This window comes from Myotis daubentonii, chromosome 6 (assembly GCF_963259705.1).
Source record: "Myotis daubentonii chromosome 6, mMyoDau2.1, whole genome shotgun sequence".
NCBI lineage: Eukaryota > Metazoa > Chordata > Mammalia > Chiroptera > Vespertilionidae > Myotis > Myotis daubentonii.
Genome location: NC_081845.1, coordinates 41,250,334 through 41,271,674, shown reverse-complemented (window position 1 = coordinate 41,271,674; position 21,341 = coordinate 41,250,334). Strand labels below are relative to the sequence as shown.

Here is a 21,341-nt window from a genome sequence, read left to right as displayed (position 1 = left end):
TCAGAAGCCCTAGGCGCTAATTTGAGGCCAGTGACAAGTATTCTCCAGATCTGCTTCATGCCATCAGAAGGACACGTGATTACTCATGTGTTCTAAACATACTGTGCAAAAATAGCTCTCCTGACATTGCGTGTGCATCTGTTCTGCAACAGGGTCCACGCTCTGTCTGGTATTTCCGAGGTGAGGTGACTGCTCCAACACAGAGCTTGGCGTGGGGGCCTGGGACTCCCGGGGGCCTGGCTGTGGAGCACTCACCTCGAAGCGCCACGGTGCCATCATCGGAGAGTACGTTGGGGTCTAGGAACACTCTGGCTTCACCCTCTAAGGAATCCTGTACATATAATACTCGCTGGTTCTGCAAACCTGTATTGTAAAAATAGAAATACCTGCGGGACAGAGACAATCTTTATTTAGCTGTGGAGTTTTCTATTTGCGGAGTAAAACCAAATGCACATAAGCAAAACACACACACACACACACACACACACACACACACACACACACACACACACATGCAGGTACAGCAGCAAATGGACATAGGGACTAGGTTATAGGTCCCAACATCTCCCCGTACCTAGAGTTTAGCTGAATTGCTTTAAATATTCAAATCCTGCACCTTAACTAAACAGGGACAAAGACTTTTATTTGCTAAATAAAAGGCAGCTGGGTAGGGGTCGGCAAACCTTTTCTGTAACGGGCAAGACTGAAAATATTTCAGGCTTTGCGGCCACACATCTCTGCTGCTACTACACAACTGTGAGTTTGTACAGAAGCAGCCATGGACAATATATAAATGAATGGACATGGCTGCGTGCCATTTAAATCTCATTTATAAAAGCAGGTGGTGGGCAGGGCTTGGCATGCAGATCCACTTTGCTGATCCTTGGGGGAAAAAGGGTTACTAAATTATTGATGATACTTCCAATGAGGCTTAAAAACCTAACTAGAGAAAATATGTTTGAGTGAGTGTGAGAAAACAAGGGAAGCAAATTATTAGGTTCTACTTCCTGGACAATTTTCATTTTTGCATAGAAGAAATGCATATAATAAAATCTTTTCAAGTGCCGGGAGCCGATCCATCCTTGCTGTTTCAAGGGACCTGGCATATATGGCATACTGTTCTTAATATGTTTGCTCACCTTCTTGGCACTATGTGTTTTAACCAAGGTCTCCTCTCTGAGAAAGGTTGTTTCCCCAGGTAGGGATTTTCCCCTGAAGTTAGGGAGGGAATAAAACCCCTTAACTAAGTGCCAGGTGGGTAATTAATCACTTTAACTACGAACAATCATGCTTAAGCTACATAATCTTTACTCCCTCGAATGGAGATAAGAAACGCCCTAACCTTTGTAATGGAGATTGATAGGATTGAATCAACTGGTATAAATACAGATGTAACAAGACAACAAAAGACAGAACTTAGAAGACAGAACCAAGAGACAGAACCTAGACACAGAACCCACACAGAACCTAGACACAGAACCTAGACACAGAACCTACACAGAACCTAGAGACAGAAGAACTTCGCTGGAGAGAACATGGCAAAAGATCCTGGACAGAAACTGGCCACAGAACCTAGAGACAGAACCTAGTGAAAGAACATGGCAAAAGATCCTGGACAGAAACTGGCCACAGAACCTAGAGACAGAACCTAGTGAGAGAACCTGGCTGAAGAACCTAGAGACAGAACCTGGCTACAAAACCTGGATAGAACATGGCAAGAGAACCTGACTAGAACCTGGTGACTGAACCTGGCTGGAGAACCTGGACAGAACCTGGCTGGAGAACCTAGCAAGAGAACATGGACACAGAACCTGGCTGGAGATCCTAACCAGAACTTGGCTGGAGATCCTAACCAGAACTTGGCTGGAGATCCTGACCAGAACTTGGCTAGAGATCCTGGCTAGGCTGCTGATCAACTGAACGCTGTCTCTGTGTCATTCCTTCTTTGCCGACTCCGTCCACACCTTTGGGGACCCCTGGACCTGCTGGGGTCAGAACCCCAGCATTCAAGTAGTATAAACCAAAGATAATTAAATTTTAGAGGCAAACAAATCTCCATTGTTATTTATGAATCATGCAATCTCACCAAATACTAGCCATAAGAAAACAATAGTTTTTTACACTCTAGATTTCGTCGTAGGACATATCTATACTAAATTTCTTTCTTTGTTTTTCTTTTTTTGTGTGTGATTATGTTCATTGTTTTTTTTTTTTAATTTATTTTTAATTATACGGACATCTACTAAATTTCTTAATCCTTATTTTAAGAATTTGGACAATAGACCAAAAGATATTCTCATATTTAAGCATAGAAATAAATCCATTTTATAATGAATTAATTTGATAAACTGATAAGTTATTCAGAACTTGGTTTAATATTTAAGAACGCATTCAATTAGAAAAGTGAAATAAAATTAAGTGAAAGCAACATCACATACCGCTTTCCTTTCTTGAAGTGGCAACTATACTTGGGATAGTCATACAGCTCAGTCATCCTCTCCTTGTATAAACCTCGGATGGGGCACTGCTCAAGGAACGGCACAGTGATCTTGTTCTGGGCCTCCACAAAAGCCTGCAGAAAAAGGTAAATGACCCGAGAAAGTCAGATATAAAATTTACCATGAGACATGTTATACTTTAGCTTGTATCAGAGAGATGCAGCAATTCCACTTCTGGGACTAGATCCAAAGATGTTGAAGAGATATTACCTACAAGAGCCAAGATATAGAAATGACCTAAGTGTCCACTGATGGATCGAATGGATAAAGAAAATGTGATCAATACGTGTGTACAGTGGAATATTACTCAGCCACAAAAGGGAGGAAATTCTGCCATTTGTGACAACATGGATAGACCTTGAGTGCATTATGCTAAGTGAAATGAGTCAGCAGAGAAAGACAAATACTGTATGGTCTCACTTATATGTGAAACCTAAAAAAACATTCACAGAAAAGAGATCAGATTTGTGGTTCCCAAAGGTAGGGAGGTGGGGAGGGAGGGGGAAAGAGGGAATTGGATAAATGTGGACAAAGGTACAAACTTCTGTTATAAAATAAGAAGTATCAAGGATGCAATGTCTAATATGATGACTATAGTTAACACTGCTGTATGACATATATAAAAAAGTTGTTAAGAGAGTTAATCCTGAGTTCTCATCACATATTTTTTTCTTTGTATCAATATCAGATGATAGATGTTAACAAAATTTAATGTGGTAATCATTTCACAATATATGCGTAAGTCAAGTCATTATGCTGTATACCTTAATCTTACACAGAACTGGAGGAGGGGGTAGACTACAAAAATGTAACAGTGGAAGCATATTTTCCCTCCATAAATAATAACAAATATTTACTAGGCACAAACTTCGTACCAGGCAAGTATTAACTCATTTGGAACTCACAATCGAAGTTCTTTAATTAGCCCACCTCTGTGGATAGGGAAGCTGAGTCTCAGAGGGGTTAAAAAGCTGCCGGCATCATGCAGCGAGGCAATGGCAGAGCTGGCTCCTGCGAATCCCTGCTCTTAACAAACACGCTCGGATCACACACGGCCAGGAAACCACACTCACACTGTGCTGCTTAGTCAGCACCTGGGGTCCCAAACATCAGAGTTAAAGATACAAGGTTAGAGATACCTAGGCGCTATTTTTATCAATTTTGTTTTTGACTTACTATCTTTCTAAGACCTACTACCTTGTCAACTTCACTAATATTTTTTAAAATTGGAAAATGAGTGGCATTGAATAAGAATATCTATAATACATGGTTTATATAAGGGGCAAGCGATGGCCTGCAGGAAGGCAGGGGACCCTGCCAGAGTAGTTTTTTGCAACAACAGACCAGTTGTAGCCAAGCATACCCTGTTGATAACTAAGCAGTTAGAAAGTAGCTTTTGATTTTTGTTACAAAATGGATACATAGTTGCAAAGCCACTCAAGAGGCAGCATTTTGGAGATTACTAAGCACCTACAGGAGCATTACCCGATTTCATGGGGGAAGGAAAGCCATGCCCACCTGGCAGACATGGCAGTGGAGGTAGGTGGTCAGTCGCCGATGAAGGTCATGCAGTGAGTTAGCAATAGCTCTGCATTACTTTATTCCAGACATGGTGACTGAAGCTGAACCGTAACCGGAGCTGACTCCATGTCTGATGTGGGGTGTGGAGACGAAGCAGACCCACCCAGGAGAGAAGGGGAGCAGCCTGGGTCTCCTCTGACTTTCTCCCGCTTGGGCTGGGCAGGACATCACCTTGGGGTGCTGGACCACCAATGAGGATTTAGTAAGAACCTAGGGTGCCTCAGCACTAATCGGGGATTGTGAAAGGAGGGGGGACAAGTCTAAGACCAGCTCCCGTGAGAGCAGAAGCCACATGGAATGGCTGGTATCTAAGAGGAGCAGGAATGGCCATTACAGTGGGAGTGAGATGGGGAAAATGGGCACAGCGCACGGTAATGTGTAGTTTCGATAGCTATTTCCCAGAAGGGCCTGACCCTGCCCTCTGAGGAGGGCGCCACAAACTTCATCTCTCGCCCTCTGGTTTGTGTGTGGATGAGCCTGCATCCAGGCCTTCTCCTGGCTGCAGGACAGCCTGGCTCTAGGCGGACATGGTGAGCCCAAGAGTCACAGATTGCCCAGGGTTTTCCTTGGAAAGGTGGAACTGTGTTCTCTGATCACGTCTCAATTCTGCGTTGCTTCTCTTACACGTCTCATGGCACAATCACAACTGCTGCAACAGAATCCATCGCAGGCTAAAGCAGACACATGGCTCTTCCCGTTTAAAATGGTCGGAAAACTGTTAGGCCAGGTATAACAAGGCCACCAAAAACCCACATAACTCTAGGATTATTACACCCAATTCTGTCACCTCCCACCCACAAGTGTTAGGCAATGACTTTAAACAGAGCAGTGTTTAAGGACTACACCCTTCCAAGTCAAATACCTAGACGCAAAACCAAACAGTGTTCAAATTCCTCCACGTCTGAAGTTCTTTCACAGTAAACAGCTTTATAACTCGGGCAAATCCTTGTCCTGAAGGTGGTGGGAAACTTTCTGTAAAGGGGCTTTGTGAAAGCTGGGGTTCCACAGAATGCCAATAAAATTCCTGGCATTTTAACCAGGAAAATACCTTCTTGCTCATTTCTGGATTTAATAGTCTGGTTTCTTGGTCTAAAAATTAGAACAAATTTGGGGGAAAGGTTAAAGGAAGGAACCTGGAGGAATTACAGGATGACAGAGAAGCAGGCTGGGGAGAACTAAAATGCTCTCCGTTCCTCAGATGTTTTAGCATCTGAAGTCACTCTTCACGATGTTATCAAAAGAACAGAAACCTGAGAGCCCATTAACCACACCTGCAGCAAAGCCCCTAAATTTTAGAGGCTTTTGAAAAGGATCAACAGTTCAGATGCTATAGCTATGGATGAATCTGAACACATTTTCCCAAGAAAAGCTGCTTAAAACAAAGAAATCCTGTTCATATATCATTAGAAAACTTCAAAGCAAAGGGAAGTTTCCATTATGCAAGATGAATAAATTCCAGAGATCTCTGTGCAATACTGTGCCTATGGGTAACGATACTGTATTGTACATATAAAATTTTAAGAGGGTGGACCTCATGTAATTTAATTCTTATCATTAAAGAAAAAAATGCAAAGTGCCTCGACAGAGGGTCGCAAGGTGTGGGAGCTGGAGATTCCTTTACCCCAACTGCCTTCAGGAAGAATTTTTTCAAGATGTCCTCGGGTGTCCTGTATTTCAATCCACAAAATACCTCAAGTCCTCTGACAAGTACAATTCTTACATATGTAATAAAAATGATGCATAGTTACTCATTACACACCCACACACACACACCAGCATGACTATATAACATGGAATTACAAAGATGAATTAAGGATAAGAATAAGTGCTACAGGAGAACAAATGAAGGGGACACTACTTCCAGGATAAGGCGGGGCGGGCTGGGGTAGAGGCCATGTCAGGACGACCAGGAGGGAGCTCCAAGCAGAAAACCAACTCGGGCACCAGTATTGACCTCCAAATACCAATAAAAGCTAGGGTAGTGCTATCTACATCCCACTGCTGCAAACTACAAGTGTGTGTGTGTGTGTGTGTGTGTGTGTGTGTGTGTGAGAGAGAGAGAGAGAGAGAGAGAGAGAGAGAGAGAGAGAGAGAGATGACTGTTTAAGCAACTATCAGGGGGCTCTGAGAAAGGCAGTGTGGGTGTCACACATGGCCTGACAGAACACCAGGATCCCACACATCCTGGTGGCCAGAGGGGAAGCACACTTGCACCGCCCCACCCCCACCCCCAATTGCTGGAAGTTTAGCAGGATCTGGAAGGGCAGGGATAACCCCATAAAAAAAGTCAAAAGGTGGCAAAACTGATCCCTGAGGCTGCAGGACCCAGGGCCAGGAGGGCCGAGCAGCCACACAGAAAAGTGGAGGTCGGTCATGCCAAACAGAACGTCAGAGGCAGCGGCTTTAGGAAACATGCCTAGACCCTGAGACTATAAATGGAATAATGCATGTTATCAGACTAATATGAGGACTCATTACTTCAAAGAGAAAAGAGTGCCCCTTATTGTCCAGTTCTCACTGAATATTTAAAAAAATCAGCAGTCCACCAGACAACAAAGGAATCCTTAAAGCCCAAGCAGTACTGTGACTGCAATGCCATTAACCTCAACTAAGTGAGGGCCTTTCTCTCCCTGGCCTCCCACCACTCCCCCACCCCCCAACTCATTTCCAAAGAGGAGAAATACCAACTCTAATCTGTGAAATCTGGAATTCATTGGGCTTGTCTTTTAACTTCAAAACCCCAGAGTGTCTGCGTCCTGAGAACACCTGCTCTCAGGTAAGGGAAGCTCCCGGCGCTCCAGCTGCACATGCTTAGCAGACCAGGTGTCTCCCACCTTCTTGCCTGTCCCCATCTGGGCAAACCAGTCCCCTCACTGGGGCTAGTAACTTCTGTCAAGCAGAAGGAAGCAGAAACCTGCATTTTGACCTGAGATTCAGCCTTGTTCTCCAATCTCGTCACTAGCAGGGAGCTCATTCTAAGCTGGAACTTGGGCCCCACCAGCTCTGTTCTTCAGTGTATATACTACTGACCAGAAACTCAGCCAGGAGGGTGGGGAGGTGCAACCCAAATCCAAACCTAACTAAAAACCCAATCATGAAGAAGTTAAACACATACGCATCCTCTCTTAAATAATTCCTGTGCATCAATGAGGGAATCCAAATTAGAAGGAGAATATATAGAAAAACAAAAAAGGCCACTAAGAATTGAAGTTCATGGGGTGCGGTAAAAACATTCGGAGTTGACATCTGGTTTTGTTTGGTACGTTTGTGAAGTCCCTCGGATAGAGTGGGGCTGTCACCTCTGCTGGCCATCAGTGCACCCCTCCCCTAGACCTGGGACTGATGCAGGGTCCTCGACACCCATGCAGGATGAGGCTCGTGGTTGGTCTAGAACAGCCGTGGGCAAACTACGGCCCGCGGGCCGGATCCAGCCTGTTTGAAATGAATAAAACTAAAAAAAATAAATAAAATAAAGACCGTACCCTTTTATGTAATGATGTTTACTTTGAATTTATATTAGTTCACACAAACACTCCATCCATGCTTTTGTTCCAGCCCTCCGGTCCAGTTTAAGAACCCATTGTGGCCCTCGAGTCAAAAAGTTTGCCCACCCCTGGTCTAGAACATGGGTGGGGAACCTTTTTATCTGTCAAGGGCTATTTGGATATTTATAACATCGTTTGAGGGCCATTCAAAATTAACCACTTAAAAATCAGCCTGCTATATTTGGTCAAACGTTTAACTCACTGCTAACGCCTTGGCAGGGCCAGGCCAAATGATTTCGTGGGCCAGACGTTCCCCACCCCTAGTTTAGAGGCTTGTTATGGTGACTCCCACACTCATGGGGTAGCTGACCTGACTGAGTCCCACAGCACTGAACCCAGGAGTGTCCCTGGGCCAGGCTCAGGAGACAGTGTTGGTGCCTGGGTGTGCCATGTACTGACGGACAGTGACCACACCGTGATTGAGACGTTTCCTCTGGTCCCAGTGAGGCGCTCAGTATCAAAAAAAAGGGCTGGCTCTAAGAAGTGCTAGTTATACCCTAAACAGTTTGGGGTTTACCCTCTCTCTCAATCAGATTTTATCATTTCTGGGTCCTGGTAACTTGGACCACCATCTGTCATAATGTTACTGATACCTGTATGCTAACTATGATCACTTCTTTCTACATCTTTTATATAAGCAAGCCCTGCTCATTTTCATAAGCAGTCTTTCCTTAATTCTTACCGATAGGCAGCAGTCAATGAAGTAGTTGTAAACCCAGGCAAAGCAATCAGGATGCTTTGCGGGGCCACAGATAAAACACTAGGAGATAGGAAGTTATGTCACCTTATGAGGTTTGGGGCCACAGGACTGGATCTTCCCCTACCACTCAGGAGGATGCTGGAAAATAAAACCATCAGAGAAAAGCAGGTGACCTAAGAAACAAAGAGAGACAGGTGTCCAGAAATATCACATGCACTCCTGGATCAGGCTGTGCTCAAAGACACATACACCATGGTCATCAATTTTGTGAGCCACTTCACAGTGCTTTTATATGAGCTGGTGTGAGCTGGGTCGGAGTTCAGGCACCGCTCACCGAGTCCTGACTAATACAGCTCTTATAGGAGTCGTGCTGAGCAAGGAGAGGCTGGCTGGATATGAGCAGGCTGGGAGAGGTGGACTCGACCAGAAGTTGGCTGGGGAATCCTGAAAAAGGCACTTTATCAGTAAATGAGAAAGAGTGACATTCAAGTAAATGTTCAAACAAAACAAGTTTAAAGCAACAGAAGAAAAAAAAATGAATGAGAAAAGTAAAGGAGCATAACTTATAAGTCCTATAATAAGTGCTGCTTTTTTTAAGAAAAAAAGAAGAAGAAACTCCACACATTCTACCAAAGCTCTGGCTAAACTAATCAAAAAAAGGGGATAGACATGACAGGTAACTCAAAATTAGAGACAATAAAGAATATAACTACAGACAGGGAGAGAGTAAAGTTTCTATAATTAAAGAATACCACGCATAACAGGTGCTAGTAAATTTTAAAATCCCAATGATACAGACCATTTTCTAGGAAATAACAAATGACTAAATTGATCCAAATAGAAAGAAGATCTGAACAGAGCAATAACCAGGAAAGAGAGTAGAGGGAAAGAGCCCAAAATTGCAATAAAAGAATTTTCCTCAGATAGCTCAACAGATGAGGTCTCTCAATTATTCAATAGAAAATGTCCCTGCTATTTGAACTGTTCAATAATAAATGCAATGGCAAGCACTTACTTGTATCTACCACTGAGCTGCATCATTTAAAAACACTATCACTTAATTTTCACCACAATCACACACAGTTTTCTCCAAATTATAAATCAGAAAACTGAAACCTAGAGCGGCTGGACACCATGGCCAACGTCACACATCTAGTAAATTCTAGAGCTAAGACTCAAGCCTGTCTTTCTATAGCTAAAAGCCGCTCATTTAATAACTATACACTATTGCCTTCCCATGATAAACAGGTTCCACGATCTCTAAGGGTTCTCATTAGTTGCTGGGGGGAACGGGTAGAAAGAAAATTCTGGAAGCAGGGAGACAATTCAGGAAGCTACCGAACATCTAGCTCAGTGGCAATGCATGCCAAACAGGGACAAATGTCAAAGGAGATAAAACCAAAGAGAGAGATAGATTTTACAGTCAGAACTGGCACGGCAAAGAATCTTGTGTATGATTAGATAGAGATCCGATTCCAATGGTCAGAGCACCAATATTATACAGAAGAGTCCAGGATGCCTTTATTATGGCATTAAGCCTTGGTTTCCCCCAAGAAGAAAAATTAAGAGCCACAAACACTGCCCCCCCCCCCCCCACTTACCCTCTAATTTACAAAGATGCTGTAGACACTGAGGCGTCTACTAAAACTTCAGCTCCTTGAAAGTGGGCCTCATAATAATCAAAGGTGTTATTATCCGGCCCCGATCATGTCTAAGCATTCTCTAGAGCAGGTTTCCCAAGCTTTCTGGACCTTAAGAATCACCTGGTGAGGTGCTTGGGAAACAGATTCCCACCGAAATTAGATGCTCCAGGAGTAGAGCTGGGAAAGGCTGAGCAGTGGCCAGGCGATTTCTAGGCCCGAGGGCTTTCTCCCCGGACATGGCGGAATGGGGTGGTGAGTGGATTGTAGGGACCGAAGTATAGAGGAAGAACGGAAAAGAAAGAGCCTGGGAGAAGTCAGAGTTATCTCAGTTCTTTAATTGTTAGTTCTTCCCAAAGATGCATACCTGATACCAGCATTTCTCAGAAACGGTAGGTGACGGAAACCAAAGCTGAGCAGCTGCCTACAGGGAAAATATCAATGCTAAATGTACACCAGCACTTCAGCATTAAATCGGTGGTTTAGGGTCTGCTTTCCTAAAATGATGGTGAGCAAACAAGGCCAGATACCTAGCTTCTAGCTAAGATGTGGCTCCGCCTCCTTGCGGCACTGACCTCTGGCAGCTCAAAGGTTAAGTGGCTTGCCCGTCTCCCATCTGGTCCTCCTAGGCTGGTATTGAACGCCATGTCGGCAATGGCCACATCTGTCTTGCCTATGACAGTGTATTCCTTCTTTTCTGTCCTCTCTCCCATTCCCTGAGTTCTCAGTGGGCACACAGGTAAACTTAGGGCAGGGGAACAGAGGGAGGGACCAAGCACACACAGAAAAGGAAGAGAGAATGAAACCAGTGGAACTGTGGCATGTGGGGTGGCCAGCATCCACTCTCCTTCCCTGGTGTCCTCCCTTCTTAGCAGGATGGGAACTCCGAAAGAGGGGCCTTGTGGCTTCTACCAAATCTGTTCTTATTCCCAGCAGAACAGCCAAGGAGTGAGCAGTCATCTGGAGCTTGGCCTATCGGAACTCCCTCCCTGGGGCACAGTCACTTGAACAAGTGGCAGAGGGTGGAATGACTGGAGATCACTCATGCCATTCGCAGTGCGGAGTGAAGAGTGGAAATTCCTGCCCTGGAGTCCTAAAACTACCTGCTCCCTGCCTGTCCCACGCCTGGCCTCGTCAGTCTGTTCCAGGAGCTGGCCGCCTCTGCTTGTCGTAAATTCCCTGTGAGCTTAACTTGGCCACAGTCAGTGTCTACTGCTTACATCAAAAACCTTGTTGCAGAAGGCAAACAAAGGAGACAGAAAAAGGAAGCAAGCAGTGCTTAGAAAAAGTTGGCCCAGTACCAGTAACGCCCTCCCTCACACTTTTTAAAAAAATATATATTTTATTGATTTTTTACAGAGAGGAAGGGAGAGGGATAGAGAGCTGGAAACATCGATGAGAGAGAAACATCGATCAGCTGCCTCCTGCACACCCCCTACTGGGGATGTGCCCACAACCAAAGTACATGCCCTTGACCGGAATCGAACCTGGGACCCTTCAGTCAGCAGGCCGACGCTCTATCCACTGAGCCAAACCGGTTAGGGCACTCCCTCACACTTTTGACAATTATCTCATCCACAGATCAAAAGATAAGTTGTTCCCTAAACAAATATTTCAACTGTGGATTTATGAGATGTCTGTTTACAAATGATAATAAGGTCAAGCATTTCCAGTGGAGCTGGTGAGACATTTAAGACCTCAGACAAGAGGTCTTGAAGATTGAAATAATACAGGGTAACATATTTACCTAAAGCATTTCCCGCTTCCACTAGAGAAGGGATGATGATCCAGGTTCTTAATGAAACCTTAATGGGCATCTCACAGCCTTGCCTATGGGGTTCAGAAGGCAGCAATTAAAAGTAACGCTACCACACAGCTTTGCTTTAAGGTACTCCTGGCCTAGTTTAGTCATCATGCCTGGGAACAATGAAACGACACTCAGAAGTCATAGGACCATTAAAAACACACACACACACAAACAGTACTCAGAATGTAAGTCTTTTTGTAAAAAACACACAAAAAAACCCCCCTAGAATTCAAAAGGAAAATCCTGCTTAGTTTCATGGATGAAAATTAAGTCTTTAAAGTTCAACATTCTCACGAAGCAATTGGAGGACTAGAGCCTGAAGGTCTATATCCCAATACATGTACGCAGGAGTGCCCAAGCGGCACTATTTGTTTGTACAGACCATTGCTGGGTATAGCAAAGGAATCACTCAGTTGGGTGTCCTTAACACCTTAGCTAGATGAACTGAGTATGACTATATGCGTTTTATAGATGAAGAAAAGGCATCCAGGTATCGTTGCTTACTATGCTCACTGAACAAGAATATGAAGGACCAAGGGCTACAATCTGTGTGTTTTGACTTCTGGTCCCACCTGGCAAATCCTCTATTCCTTCACCTTGCCTCCCAACAGAAATACCATCCCAAACGCCTGCAGAGCTCACAGGATGAAGGAACTATTCAAAAAATTGCCCTGGCCGGTGTGGCTCAGTGGATAGAGCGTCGACCTGCGGACTGAAGGGTCCCGGGTTTGATTCCGGTCAAGGGCATGTACCTTGGTTGCGGGCACATCCCCAGTGGGGGGTGTGCAGGAGGCAGCTGATCAATGTTTCTCTCTCATTGATGTTTCTAACTCTCTATCCATCTCCCTTCCTCTCTGTAAAATATCAATAAAATATATTTAAAAAAAAAAAAAGGATATTCACAGCTTGTCTGAAAGCCTTCAGAGCACATCATACACTGAACCATCCATTTATACTTTGAATGAGTGTATTCCTCAGTCCCGAGGCTGTATCTGCTGTCTTTGGCTTAGAGACATTGAACTAGAACTTCACGGTAATGGAAGTCCTGGGAACAAGCTTTCTCTGGCTGGTTCTACAGATGACAGCACAGTGGCTCCCTGGGTAAATGCAACTGGACAGAGAATTCCTTGCTCCCCTCACTCCCCTTAGCTCCTCTCACGCTGGCTCTGTTCCCCTTAGGGAAGACACTGTGCAGGGAGAGCTAGGCCACACTGGTGCCAGAACTGAGCAGAAACTCCTCACGCTACACACTTTTAGGGCTGACCTTAAAGAATGAAAACAAAAGCAAGACACAAACAAAAAACCAAAATTTCATAATAGTCAGGAAGGACACCGAAAAACAGCTGCTGACCTCCCTAAACGGTGACATGAAATACCTACACAGAAATCTGAGGCTACCTAAACATCCTAGAGATGATCAGAAGTCCTTTAAGATTTAAACCTTCCCTGCCAAGGAAAGAAACAGCGTGGGGACAGGGGAAGAGAAAGGTAAAATTTCCAGGTTTCCTACCCTGCAAGACAAGAATTTCTCCTGTCCCTAGCCCAGTGATGGCGAACCTTTTGAGCTCGGCGTGTCAGCATTTTGAAAAACCCTAACTTAACTCTGGTGCCATGTCACATATAGAAATTTTTTGATATTTGCAACCATAGTAAAACAAAGATTTATATTTTTGATATTTATTTTATATATTTAAATGCCATTTAACAAAGAAAAATCAACCAAAAAAAATGAGTTCGCGTGTCACCTCTGACACGTGCGCCATAGGTTTGCCATCACTGCCCTAAGCCCCTTATCGGCAGGTGTCATGGACTACCCCTAACTAGTCAGCCAAAATGGGATCTGGGAAGGAAGAGCAAAGAATGTCTTAGGAAGGAAGACCCATATTGTATATTCCTTGACCCTCTCTGAAACAAATAGTAATTTCACATTTTTAGAAAGAATGAATATAAACAAAAACGAATGTTTTGTTTTTAGCTGATTCCCTAAATCAGTTCTTCTCTCATGACCCACAAAGGCAATGGGGAGGGGCCACAACATTAGTAACAAAGAAAGAGGATTTCCGGAGGATGAGGCCCAGAAATCGGGATTTTAAAAAGATTCCCAGGTGATTCTCATGTGCAGCCAAGGCTGAGAACCACTGCCATATATGCAGCTGATATTCTACCGTTGGTTCCCTCCTGCATCAAAGCCCCAGGACAGTCTCTGTGAAAATCAGACTTAGCAATTAGTTACAATTAAGGCAGTTATCCTCTGAAAAGTAGTATCATCCTTCTCTTCTCTGTGTATCTCCCCTTCAGTAACTCATTCTGGAAGATTCAACTATGAAACTGAAACTTCAAAAAAATAGTAAGATGGGGAGACTCCGCAAGAGGTAGCTGGACCTTGGGGCTGCAAAACAAGCCCAGTGATGCCAAGAGAATTTACCACTGGCAAGAAGGACAGCAAATGGTGGTGCAGTGTGGACCGAATGCATGGCAGTGGGCAGAGGGGCAGGAAACACATACTCATTTGGTACGCGCTGCGACCTGTCAGTGAACTGCCGCCTCCGCCTCCGTGAGGAAAGCAAAGCAAGCAGCTCCAAAGGCCCCGAGAGTGGGCAGAGACAAAAGTCCGTACGATTCCCCTGGCCCTGTGATCATCTACGCTGGGAAGATCACGGGACGATTTTAAAGTCTCTGCATTTGGCCCCTGGGCCACTGCTGATCGTGAAGAGAATGACTTATATGGACGGGAGATGTTACTGGGAGCGGTGACAGAGGAGGGGGCTCCCGCCTCGAGTACACTGAGGGGCATGCAGAGTGGCTTGTGGACAGGCAGAGGGAGAAAGGGAGATGGTCCGGGGAAAGATCTGAAATAAGATCTGAACAGGGCACACCTAAAGGCACCTGGAGACCGACTGAGGGAAGAAAAAAGAGCTAACGCAGAGTGTGGGCTTTGGGGTTCGCTCACTTGTTTGAAACAGGAAACTAGAGGGAATTTTAGGCAGTTAAAAATTAGGAAGTCAACCACCCACATATTAATATCACGGATGGGGAATGGGGCAGTCTAGTTATTAGAAGAATGGAGGCTCAAATTACCTCAGTGGCAAAATATTGGGGTACAACAAGACACTACAAACTTCCTCCGACGAGCTGCAAAGGACACGCTGGAAATGCCTGTTGAATGAGTAGTATGGGTTAACTGCCTGTTGATCTGCCTATCCAGTCCTCGAGGCACTGTACTGACTGCAATCCTCCCTCGCTGGCCCCTCATGCTGAAGCTTCCCACTTCACACCAGTGAAGTCTCTCTACGTTCAGACACTTCTAGAATATGTAATAGTGAGTAGATACCCACAGTGCTTTGAAACCAGAGCGTTCCCTTTATCTCAGTTTTGTTCTTTAGTTTGTATTTCCACATAAATCCTCCTAGAATCATTTTTACTAAGATCATTTTTAAAGTTGTAATCATTCGGAGCACTGCAATCTTGTATCCTCCTCCCACTTACTATTCTATCAGAAGCACTTTTTCATCTTATCAACCTGTATAACCCAACATTTTCTCAACTGCACATATGATTTCACCAAGCAGATTCACCACATTCTGCTCAAACACTACCCTATTGCTGGAAATGGACCTCATTTCCAATGTTTCACTACTATAAATAATGCCCCCAACTGGCCCTTTTCTCGACCTCCATAGAGCAGACATGACAGCACTCTCCCAGTAGACTTGAAATCTCTTCTTCATTCCCTAGTATTTGCTTTTTGCTGTTGCTATCAGACAGGTCTAATTTTTCATTATTGACCGTATATATGAGTGCTACTGATGTTAGATTTACTTAGTACATAGTCACGCTATTGATCTAATTAATTCTACTAAATTTTAAGTTGGAAATCTTAGGTTGCCTAGATACACAATGACATCATCTACAATTAATGATCATTTTATTTTTGCTGTCCATATTTTGGTTCAGTTTTTATTGCACTGGTCAGAGATTTGCAAACATAAAAATAGTGGTGACAGAGACAGTTAAGCCAACTGTTTAGGTTGTTGTTTTGATTGAGATGTCATCTTGTTAATGCACTATTATTCCAAGTTAGGCTTTTAAAGATTTTTTTTTAAAATATATTTTATTGATTTTTTACAGAGAGGAAGGGAGAGAGATAGAGAGCTAGAAACATCGATGAAAGAGAAACATCGATCAGCTGCCTCCTGCACACCTCCCACTGGGGATGTGCCCACAACCCAGGTACATGCCCTTGACCGGAATCGAACCTGGGACCTTTCAGTCCGCAGGCCGACGCTCTATCCACTGAGCCAAACCTGTTTCGGCAGTTAGGCTTTTAGATTTTCTTTAATTTCTTTTTAAAATTTCTTTTTAGCCACATGTAGCTACTGAGCACCTGTGGCTGGTCTGAACTGATAGGTGGTATGAGTGTAAAACGTACACTGGATTTCAAAATTTAGTTTGAAGAAGGAATGTACAATACCTTAGTACTTTTTACTAATTACATGTTAAGATGTTAATATTTTTGCATATGCAGTTGACCCTTCAACAACACAAATCTGAACTGCATGGGTCCATTTATATGTGAATTTTTTTCAATAAATATACTGTCACTCTCTGAATCATGGGTTTTGCATTCTCAAATTCAAACAACCGAGGACAGAAAACAGTATTTTCAAGCCATAGTTTGGAATCTGCAGTTTGGGAGGGTAGGGGGTCCTAGATCCAACCCCCAAGGATCAAAAGTTATTCATAGATTTTGAACTGCTCAGGGGTCAGCACAACTACCTCCTGCAATGTTCAAGGGCCAACTGTACTAGATTAAATAAATATATTACAATTATTTGCACCTGTTTCTTGTTACTTTTTAAAATATGGCTATAAGAAAAATTATAATTATATGTGACTGGTATTATATATCTACTGAGCAGCATGGGTCTACTGTTTCCTCTTTACAAAGCATCTCTGATAAGTTTTCATATCAAGGTTGGATTTATTCCAAAGAGTCAATTAAGCTGTGTAGGATCTCCCACAATCTGGAACATTTGCTATAAAATATGCTTATATGGGCTTTGAAAGCTTGATAGGATTCATCCAGATTCAACTCCCCCTCCCTCCCTTTAGAGAATTTTCTAAGGTACAAGTCTGCTCTGATATTCCCTTTCAAAGGATAAAGACTTACATGCCAGGCACTGTCAGAATTAGATAACCCATATTAACTATGGATTAAATCAAAGAACTACTGATAGCACTTCAGATCTTAGTGTAAAGGGCTTAGTGTAAAGGGCTATAGTATAAATACAACAAGTAGCTTTTTCTTTATTTTGGAAGCAATGTGAAGGTTCTCCTTTTTACCCTAAGGTATATGGCTAGCACACCTTTTTGTACACGCGAATAACTATGAGTAGGAAATGTTCGTGCTGCTCTTCTGCTCATTAGAAAAATGTACCCTACCTTTTCAGTCTAAGACCCAAACTCAACTCATCAGATCCCAAATGACATATCAGCTTTTGTCAATAACAAGCCTGTTTACAGAGAAGTGAGAGAGGTGTGCACGGAGGATACCGAGGGAAAGGTGAGCTTGCACGGCCCTCTGACACCTGAGGTTCGCTGCCAAACAGGCTGGCGGTGTGGGCAGGTGAGCCCACACAGGAGGACCTATCACGTCCCAGGGCATGAATATGTTTCTGCCGCTTGTATTCCCAAAGCTAATATACCCCAAGTCCTCTTCTTACATCTAAAGTTGAAACAACCTGGCCTACCTGGGTTCCAATACCAGTTCTACACTTACTAGCTGAATGACCTTGAACATATTATGTAATCACTCAGTAACTCAATTTCTTCATTTGTAAGATGGGGAAAATAAAAAAACATATTTTAGAGTTTGAGAATGAAATGAGATAGAGCAGGCAAAGCTACCAGTGAAGTGCCTGGCACTCAGTAAGCATCCGATAAACATACACCGCGAAAATAACAGTGTATGGGCATTAGTTCCATCAAAGGTTGACTGTAAAATCGCTAATCACCCAAGTCTCATCTACTAATGAGTGGCTTGTTAACCACAGGACCAGCCATTATTAATTAAGGAATAGCAAAGTGTGCATTCATTAACACATAAACCAAAACTGGGCTATTCTGACATGGCTGAATGACTCCATCACCATCAAAGACCGAAGAAATCCAGGTTGTACTTGAGACCTCATCCTAGAGACAGTCCTTGGGGAAGGCTTTCCAGGGGGTGCACAAGAGGTTCGCTCCCTTTGCGGGAGCCCTCCGTTCGTCACCGGTTACGCAGCTGCCTGTGATTCTCCATTCCCAGGGTCAACCTGTCCCAGCTCGGCCCAAGGCTGGACCATCAAGGTGGCCTGTGGCAGGTTCCAGGTGAGGAGGCAGCCCCACATCTGCTCCCTGCTCCTCCTAGCCTTCCCTGCCGAGGTAGAGCCTTTGCCTGCTCCTTAAGATACCCATCTGTTTCTCATCTGGAAATCTCTACCCACCCACCTCTATAACCCTGTGTTTCATGAAAAGAAAAAGGAAAAGTCCAAATACCATTCTCACCCAGGAAAGGGAGAGGAGGAGGATTAGAGATAGAAGTAAAAACCATTGCAAAGTCTCAAAAATGGTGCAGTGCTTACTTTTACGGACAAGGGATAGGGAAGAAGCTGTAGTCGTTTCTGCAGTCCTGTCTTACCGGTAGCTCCTCCTGTATCTGGTGGTCTCTTGCCACCATTTGTACCAGAAAAGAAATGCCAGAAAGAATGTGTGAGGGTGGGGAAAAGGAGGCAGGCGAGAGAGCACGTGGGAATGCAGGAAGAAAGAGATGGCGTGGGATTTACTCGAGTAGGAGCAACCTCTTCCTGCCTCTACTTTTCCTCTTCCACAGTCTCTCGCCCAGCTAACCCCACTCCTTTCCCCGTCCAGCTCTTTTCCAAGGATACACTGGAATTTTTACTCCCCGGCCAGGAGCTGTGCAAGGGGAGGAACCCAATCCCACTGCCAGAGCCACACCAGGAGAAAGTATTTTCCTGGCAAATCTGAACGCCTGGCCTTGGAAATCCGAGTTCAGTTCTCCAGAGAACAGTGGTGTGTGTATACGGCATCAAGGGACCACAAATACAGGACGTACGAAGACATAGGCTTTTCAGAAGCTGGCCTGCAAAATTTCAGAGTGCACTGAACACTTTTCGTTGTTAAAAAAAACGGTAAATATTCTGGGATTCTAAAGAAGCTCAAGTAAACTTCTGAGTGGTGAGCATCTTAGTGGTGAGCATAAACTGTAAATACATTCTTATGTATTAATAGGTAAATACAGTTATAAATAAGAGTCAAAGAACTTGAAGTGGGCTGAGAAACACTCTTCCCTCACCCAGGCGAACTTAATTAACCAGGAATGGTATATGTACATGAGGAGTCCCAAGGGACAAGTCCTGGGCACTTCAAGGAAGAAACAATACCTGAGGGACATAGCACTTAGAGGTAGCTTTTTAATGAAATGAGACTTCAACTCAAAATACTACGTGTTTTTCCAACAGAGAAGAAAATTCTCTGCCTCACCCCTTACTTCTATAAAATATAAGAAGATATTTACGCCCTAACCTGTTTGGCTCAGTGGATAGAGCGTCGGCCTGCGGACTGAAGGGTCCCAGGTTCGATTCCAGTCAAGGGTATCTACCTTGGTTGCAGGCATATCCCCAATAGGAGGTGTGCAGGAGGCAGCTGATCAATATTTCTCTCTCATTGATGTTTCTAACTCTCTATCCCTCTCCCTTCCTCTCTGTAAAAAATCAATAAAATATATTTAAAAAAAGAAGATATTTACTATTTTACTCATCATTTCATTCATTTTGTTGTTGCTGCATTAAAATCAGTAAATAATCTAAAATCAGCATTTAGTTTTCAAGACCTGATACTTGTTCAATTATAAGTTTTTCTTTAGGTGAAAAAATACGTTAGGCAATTGTTTTCTTCAGATTATTTTTCTCTAGGTTTTCTTTTTTTTTTTCTTTTAATCAGTTTTCTTTCTAATATTTTTATATCAAATAGTTGGTTCATCAGTGTCACTATAAACCATAAACATTATGCAAAACAGTTACTTGATCTTCTCTGGGGCTGAAAGTGCTTTCAACTTTTCTCATGAATCGTTTGACATAAAGTGGTAGTACTTACAAGTATAGTCACCCATCCACCATACCACGGCAGAAAGTGTAGGAAGGAACAGCCATGGTTACCAATGCCTACAGTTTGGTGCTAGCCACTAAGGCTGTTGAAACTTTAATTATAAGCCCCGATTACCTTTGTCTGCTCGCTGTCTGGGTCTTCAAGCCAAGCATAAGGGTCAGAAATTTTATGCCCATGATAATCCTGCACCTGCAAAAGACAAAATGTGTTAGTAGATAATTAGTGTCTATCCCCAACTAAATTAGTATTTTCTGAATGTGATGGGGAGATAGACAAACACACCCTGATTGGCTCACTGGCAACTGCCTGTGCCCAAATTGCCACATGAATCAGAGTTGGCACGTTCTCAAAGGCGTCAAGCCACCCTTCATGAAAGGAATGTTTTACTGGAGAGGGAAGAAAGACGAAAGGTCAGGACAGGAAGCAGCTCTGTCTGTACAACACCAACCAAAGGCTGCTGCCGTGCTAAAGAAACCCGAAACGTGCTGTCAGGGGCACAGCACAGAATTACACAAAGCAGCGGGATGACAGAGGGCACGGCCAGGTGCCTATTTTCCTGTTCTCCCTAAGCCTGCTCACGGTTAGAAAATCCCCCTACAATATGTAATATGATCGTTTTTGCTTTGCTGTCTGAACTGCCAACAAGAAACTTACTAATGTGTAGCTATAATGACTCTAATTGACATCAGCTGATTCTCATTGAAAAGGCTGACTTAAATGCAATGAAGGAGCACTTCCAAACTGAAGCCTTTCTTCCCTTTTGTGTATTGTTATGAAATGCTTTCTTTCACTGTTCATAAAAGGAGGCATAACTACTATGATAGAAATAAAACTGCTTAGTGTAAGCTGGCCTGGCTGAGGGTGGTGTCTGCGAAGCCCGATTTCTGGGCCTGGATTCAGAGACTGTCCGAGTCTAGAGCAGCCATCTGGAGTCACCCCTCCTCAGGGGATAATGCCTAAAGACATTTTGCAAAGGTAAAAATCATTATAAAACCTCCCACATCAGACCATCCTGGTTAATCTAGATAACCGAATCGCCATTGACAACATCTTTCCAATCAAGTCTCTCTGAACAACTCCAACATTCCAGTTAAGGCTTCTCCTAGAAGGACGTCCGGAAGACCCCCACCACCTCAGGTGAATCTTTAACCGGTCTTCTTGCTCCCTTTTATCACACCAGGCGGTAGGGGCTATTCCCTAAGGCAGTGGTCGGCAAACTGCGGCCCCTTGAGTGTGGCTCTTCCACAAAATACCACGTGCAATTGAAACTTCGTGGCCACACTCAAGGAGTCAAAGAGCCGCATGTAGCTCGAGAGCCGCAGTTTGCCGACCACTGCTCTAAGGAAAGCAGACACCCTCCTGGAAGACAGCAACCTGCCGTTTCTACTTCTGGTCAAAGTTCCA

The 21,341-nt window shown here is 43.8% G+C and overlaps 1 protein-coding gene across 1 annotated transcript in view; it reads right to left on the bottom strand.

Moving 5' to 3' along the window:
* The window catches only part of PREP (prolyl endopeptidase), a 111,103-nt gene that overhangs the window by 85,329 nt on the left and 4,433 nt on the right, over nucleotides 1-21,341 (bottom strand). The window contains exons 2-4 of the mRNA XM_059700828.1: nucleotides 20,052-20,126; nucleotides 2,439-2,572; nucleotides 256-386 (exon numbers count right to left, since the gene is read on the bottom strand). Coding sequence (XP_059556811.1) covers nucleotides 256-386; nucleotides 2,439-2,572; nucleotides 20,052-20,126 — 340 coding nt within the window. The remainder of the gene's footprint in view (nucleotides 1-255; nucleotides 387-2,438; nucleotides 2,573-20,051; nucleotides 20,127-21,341) is intronic.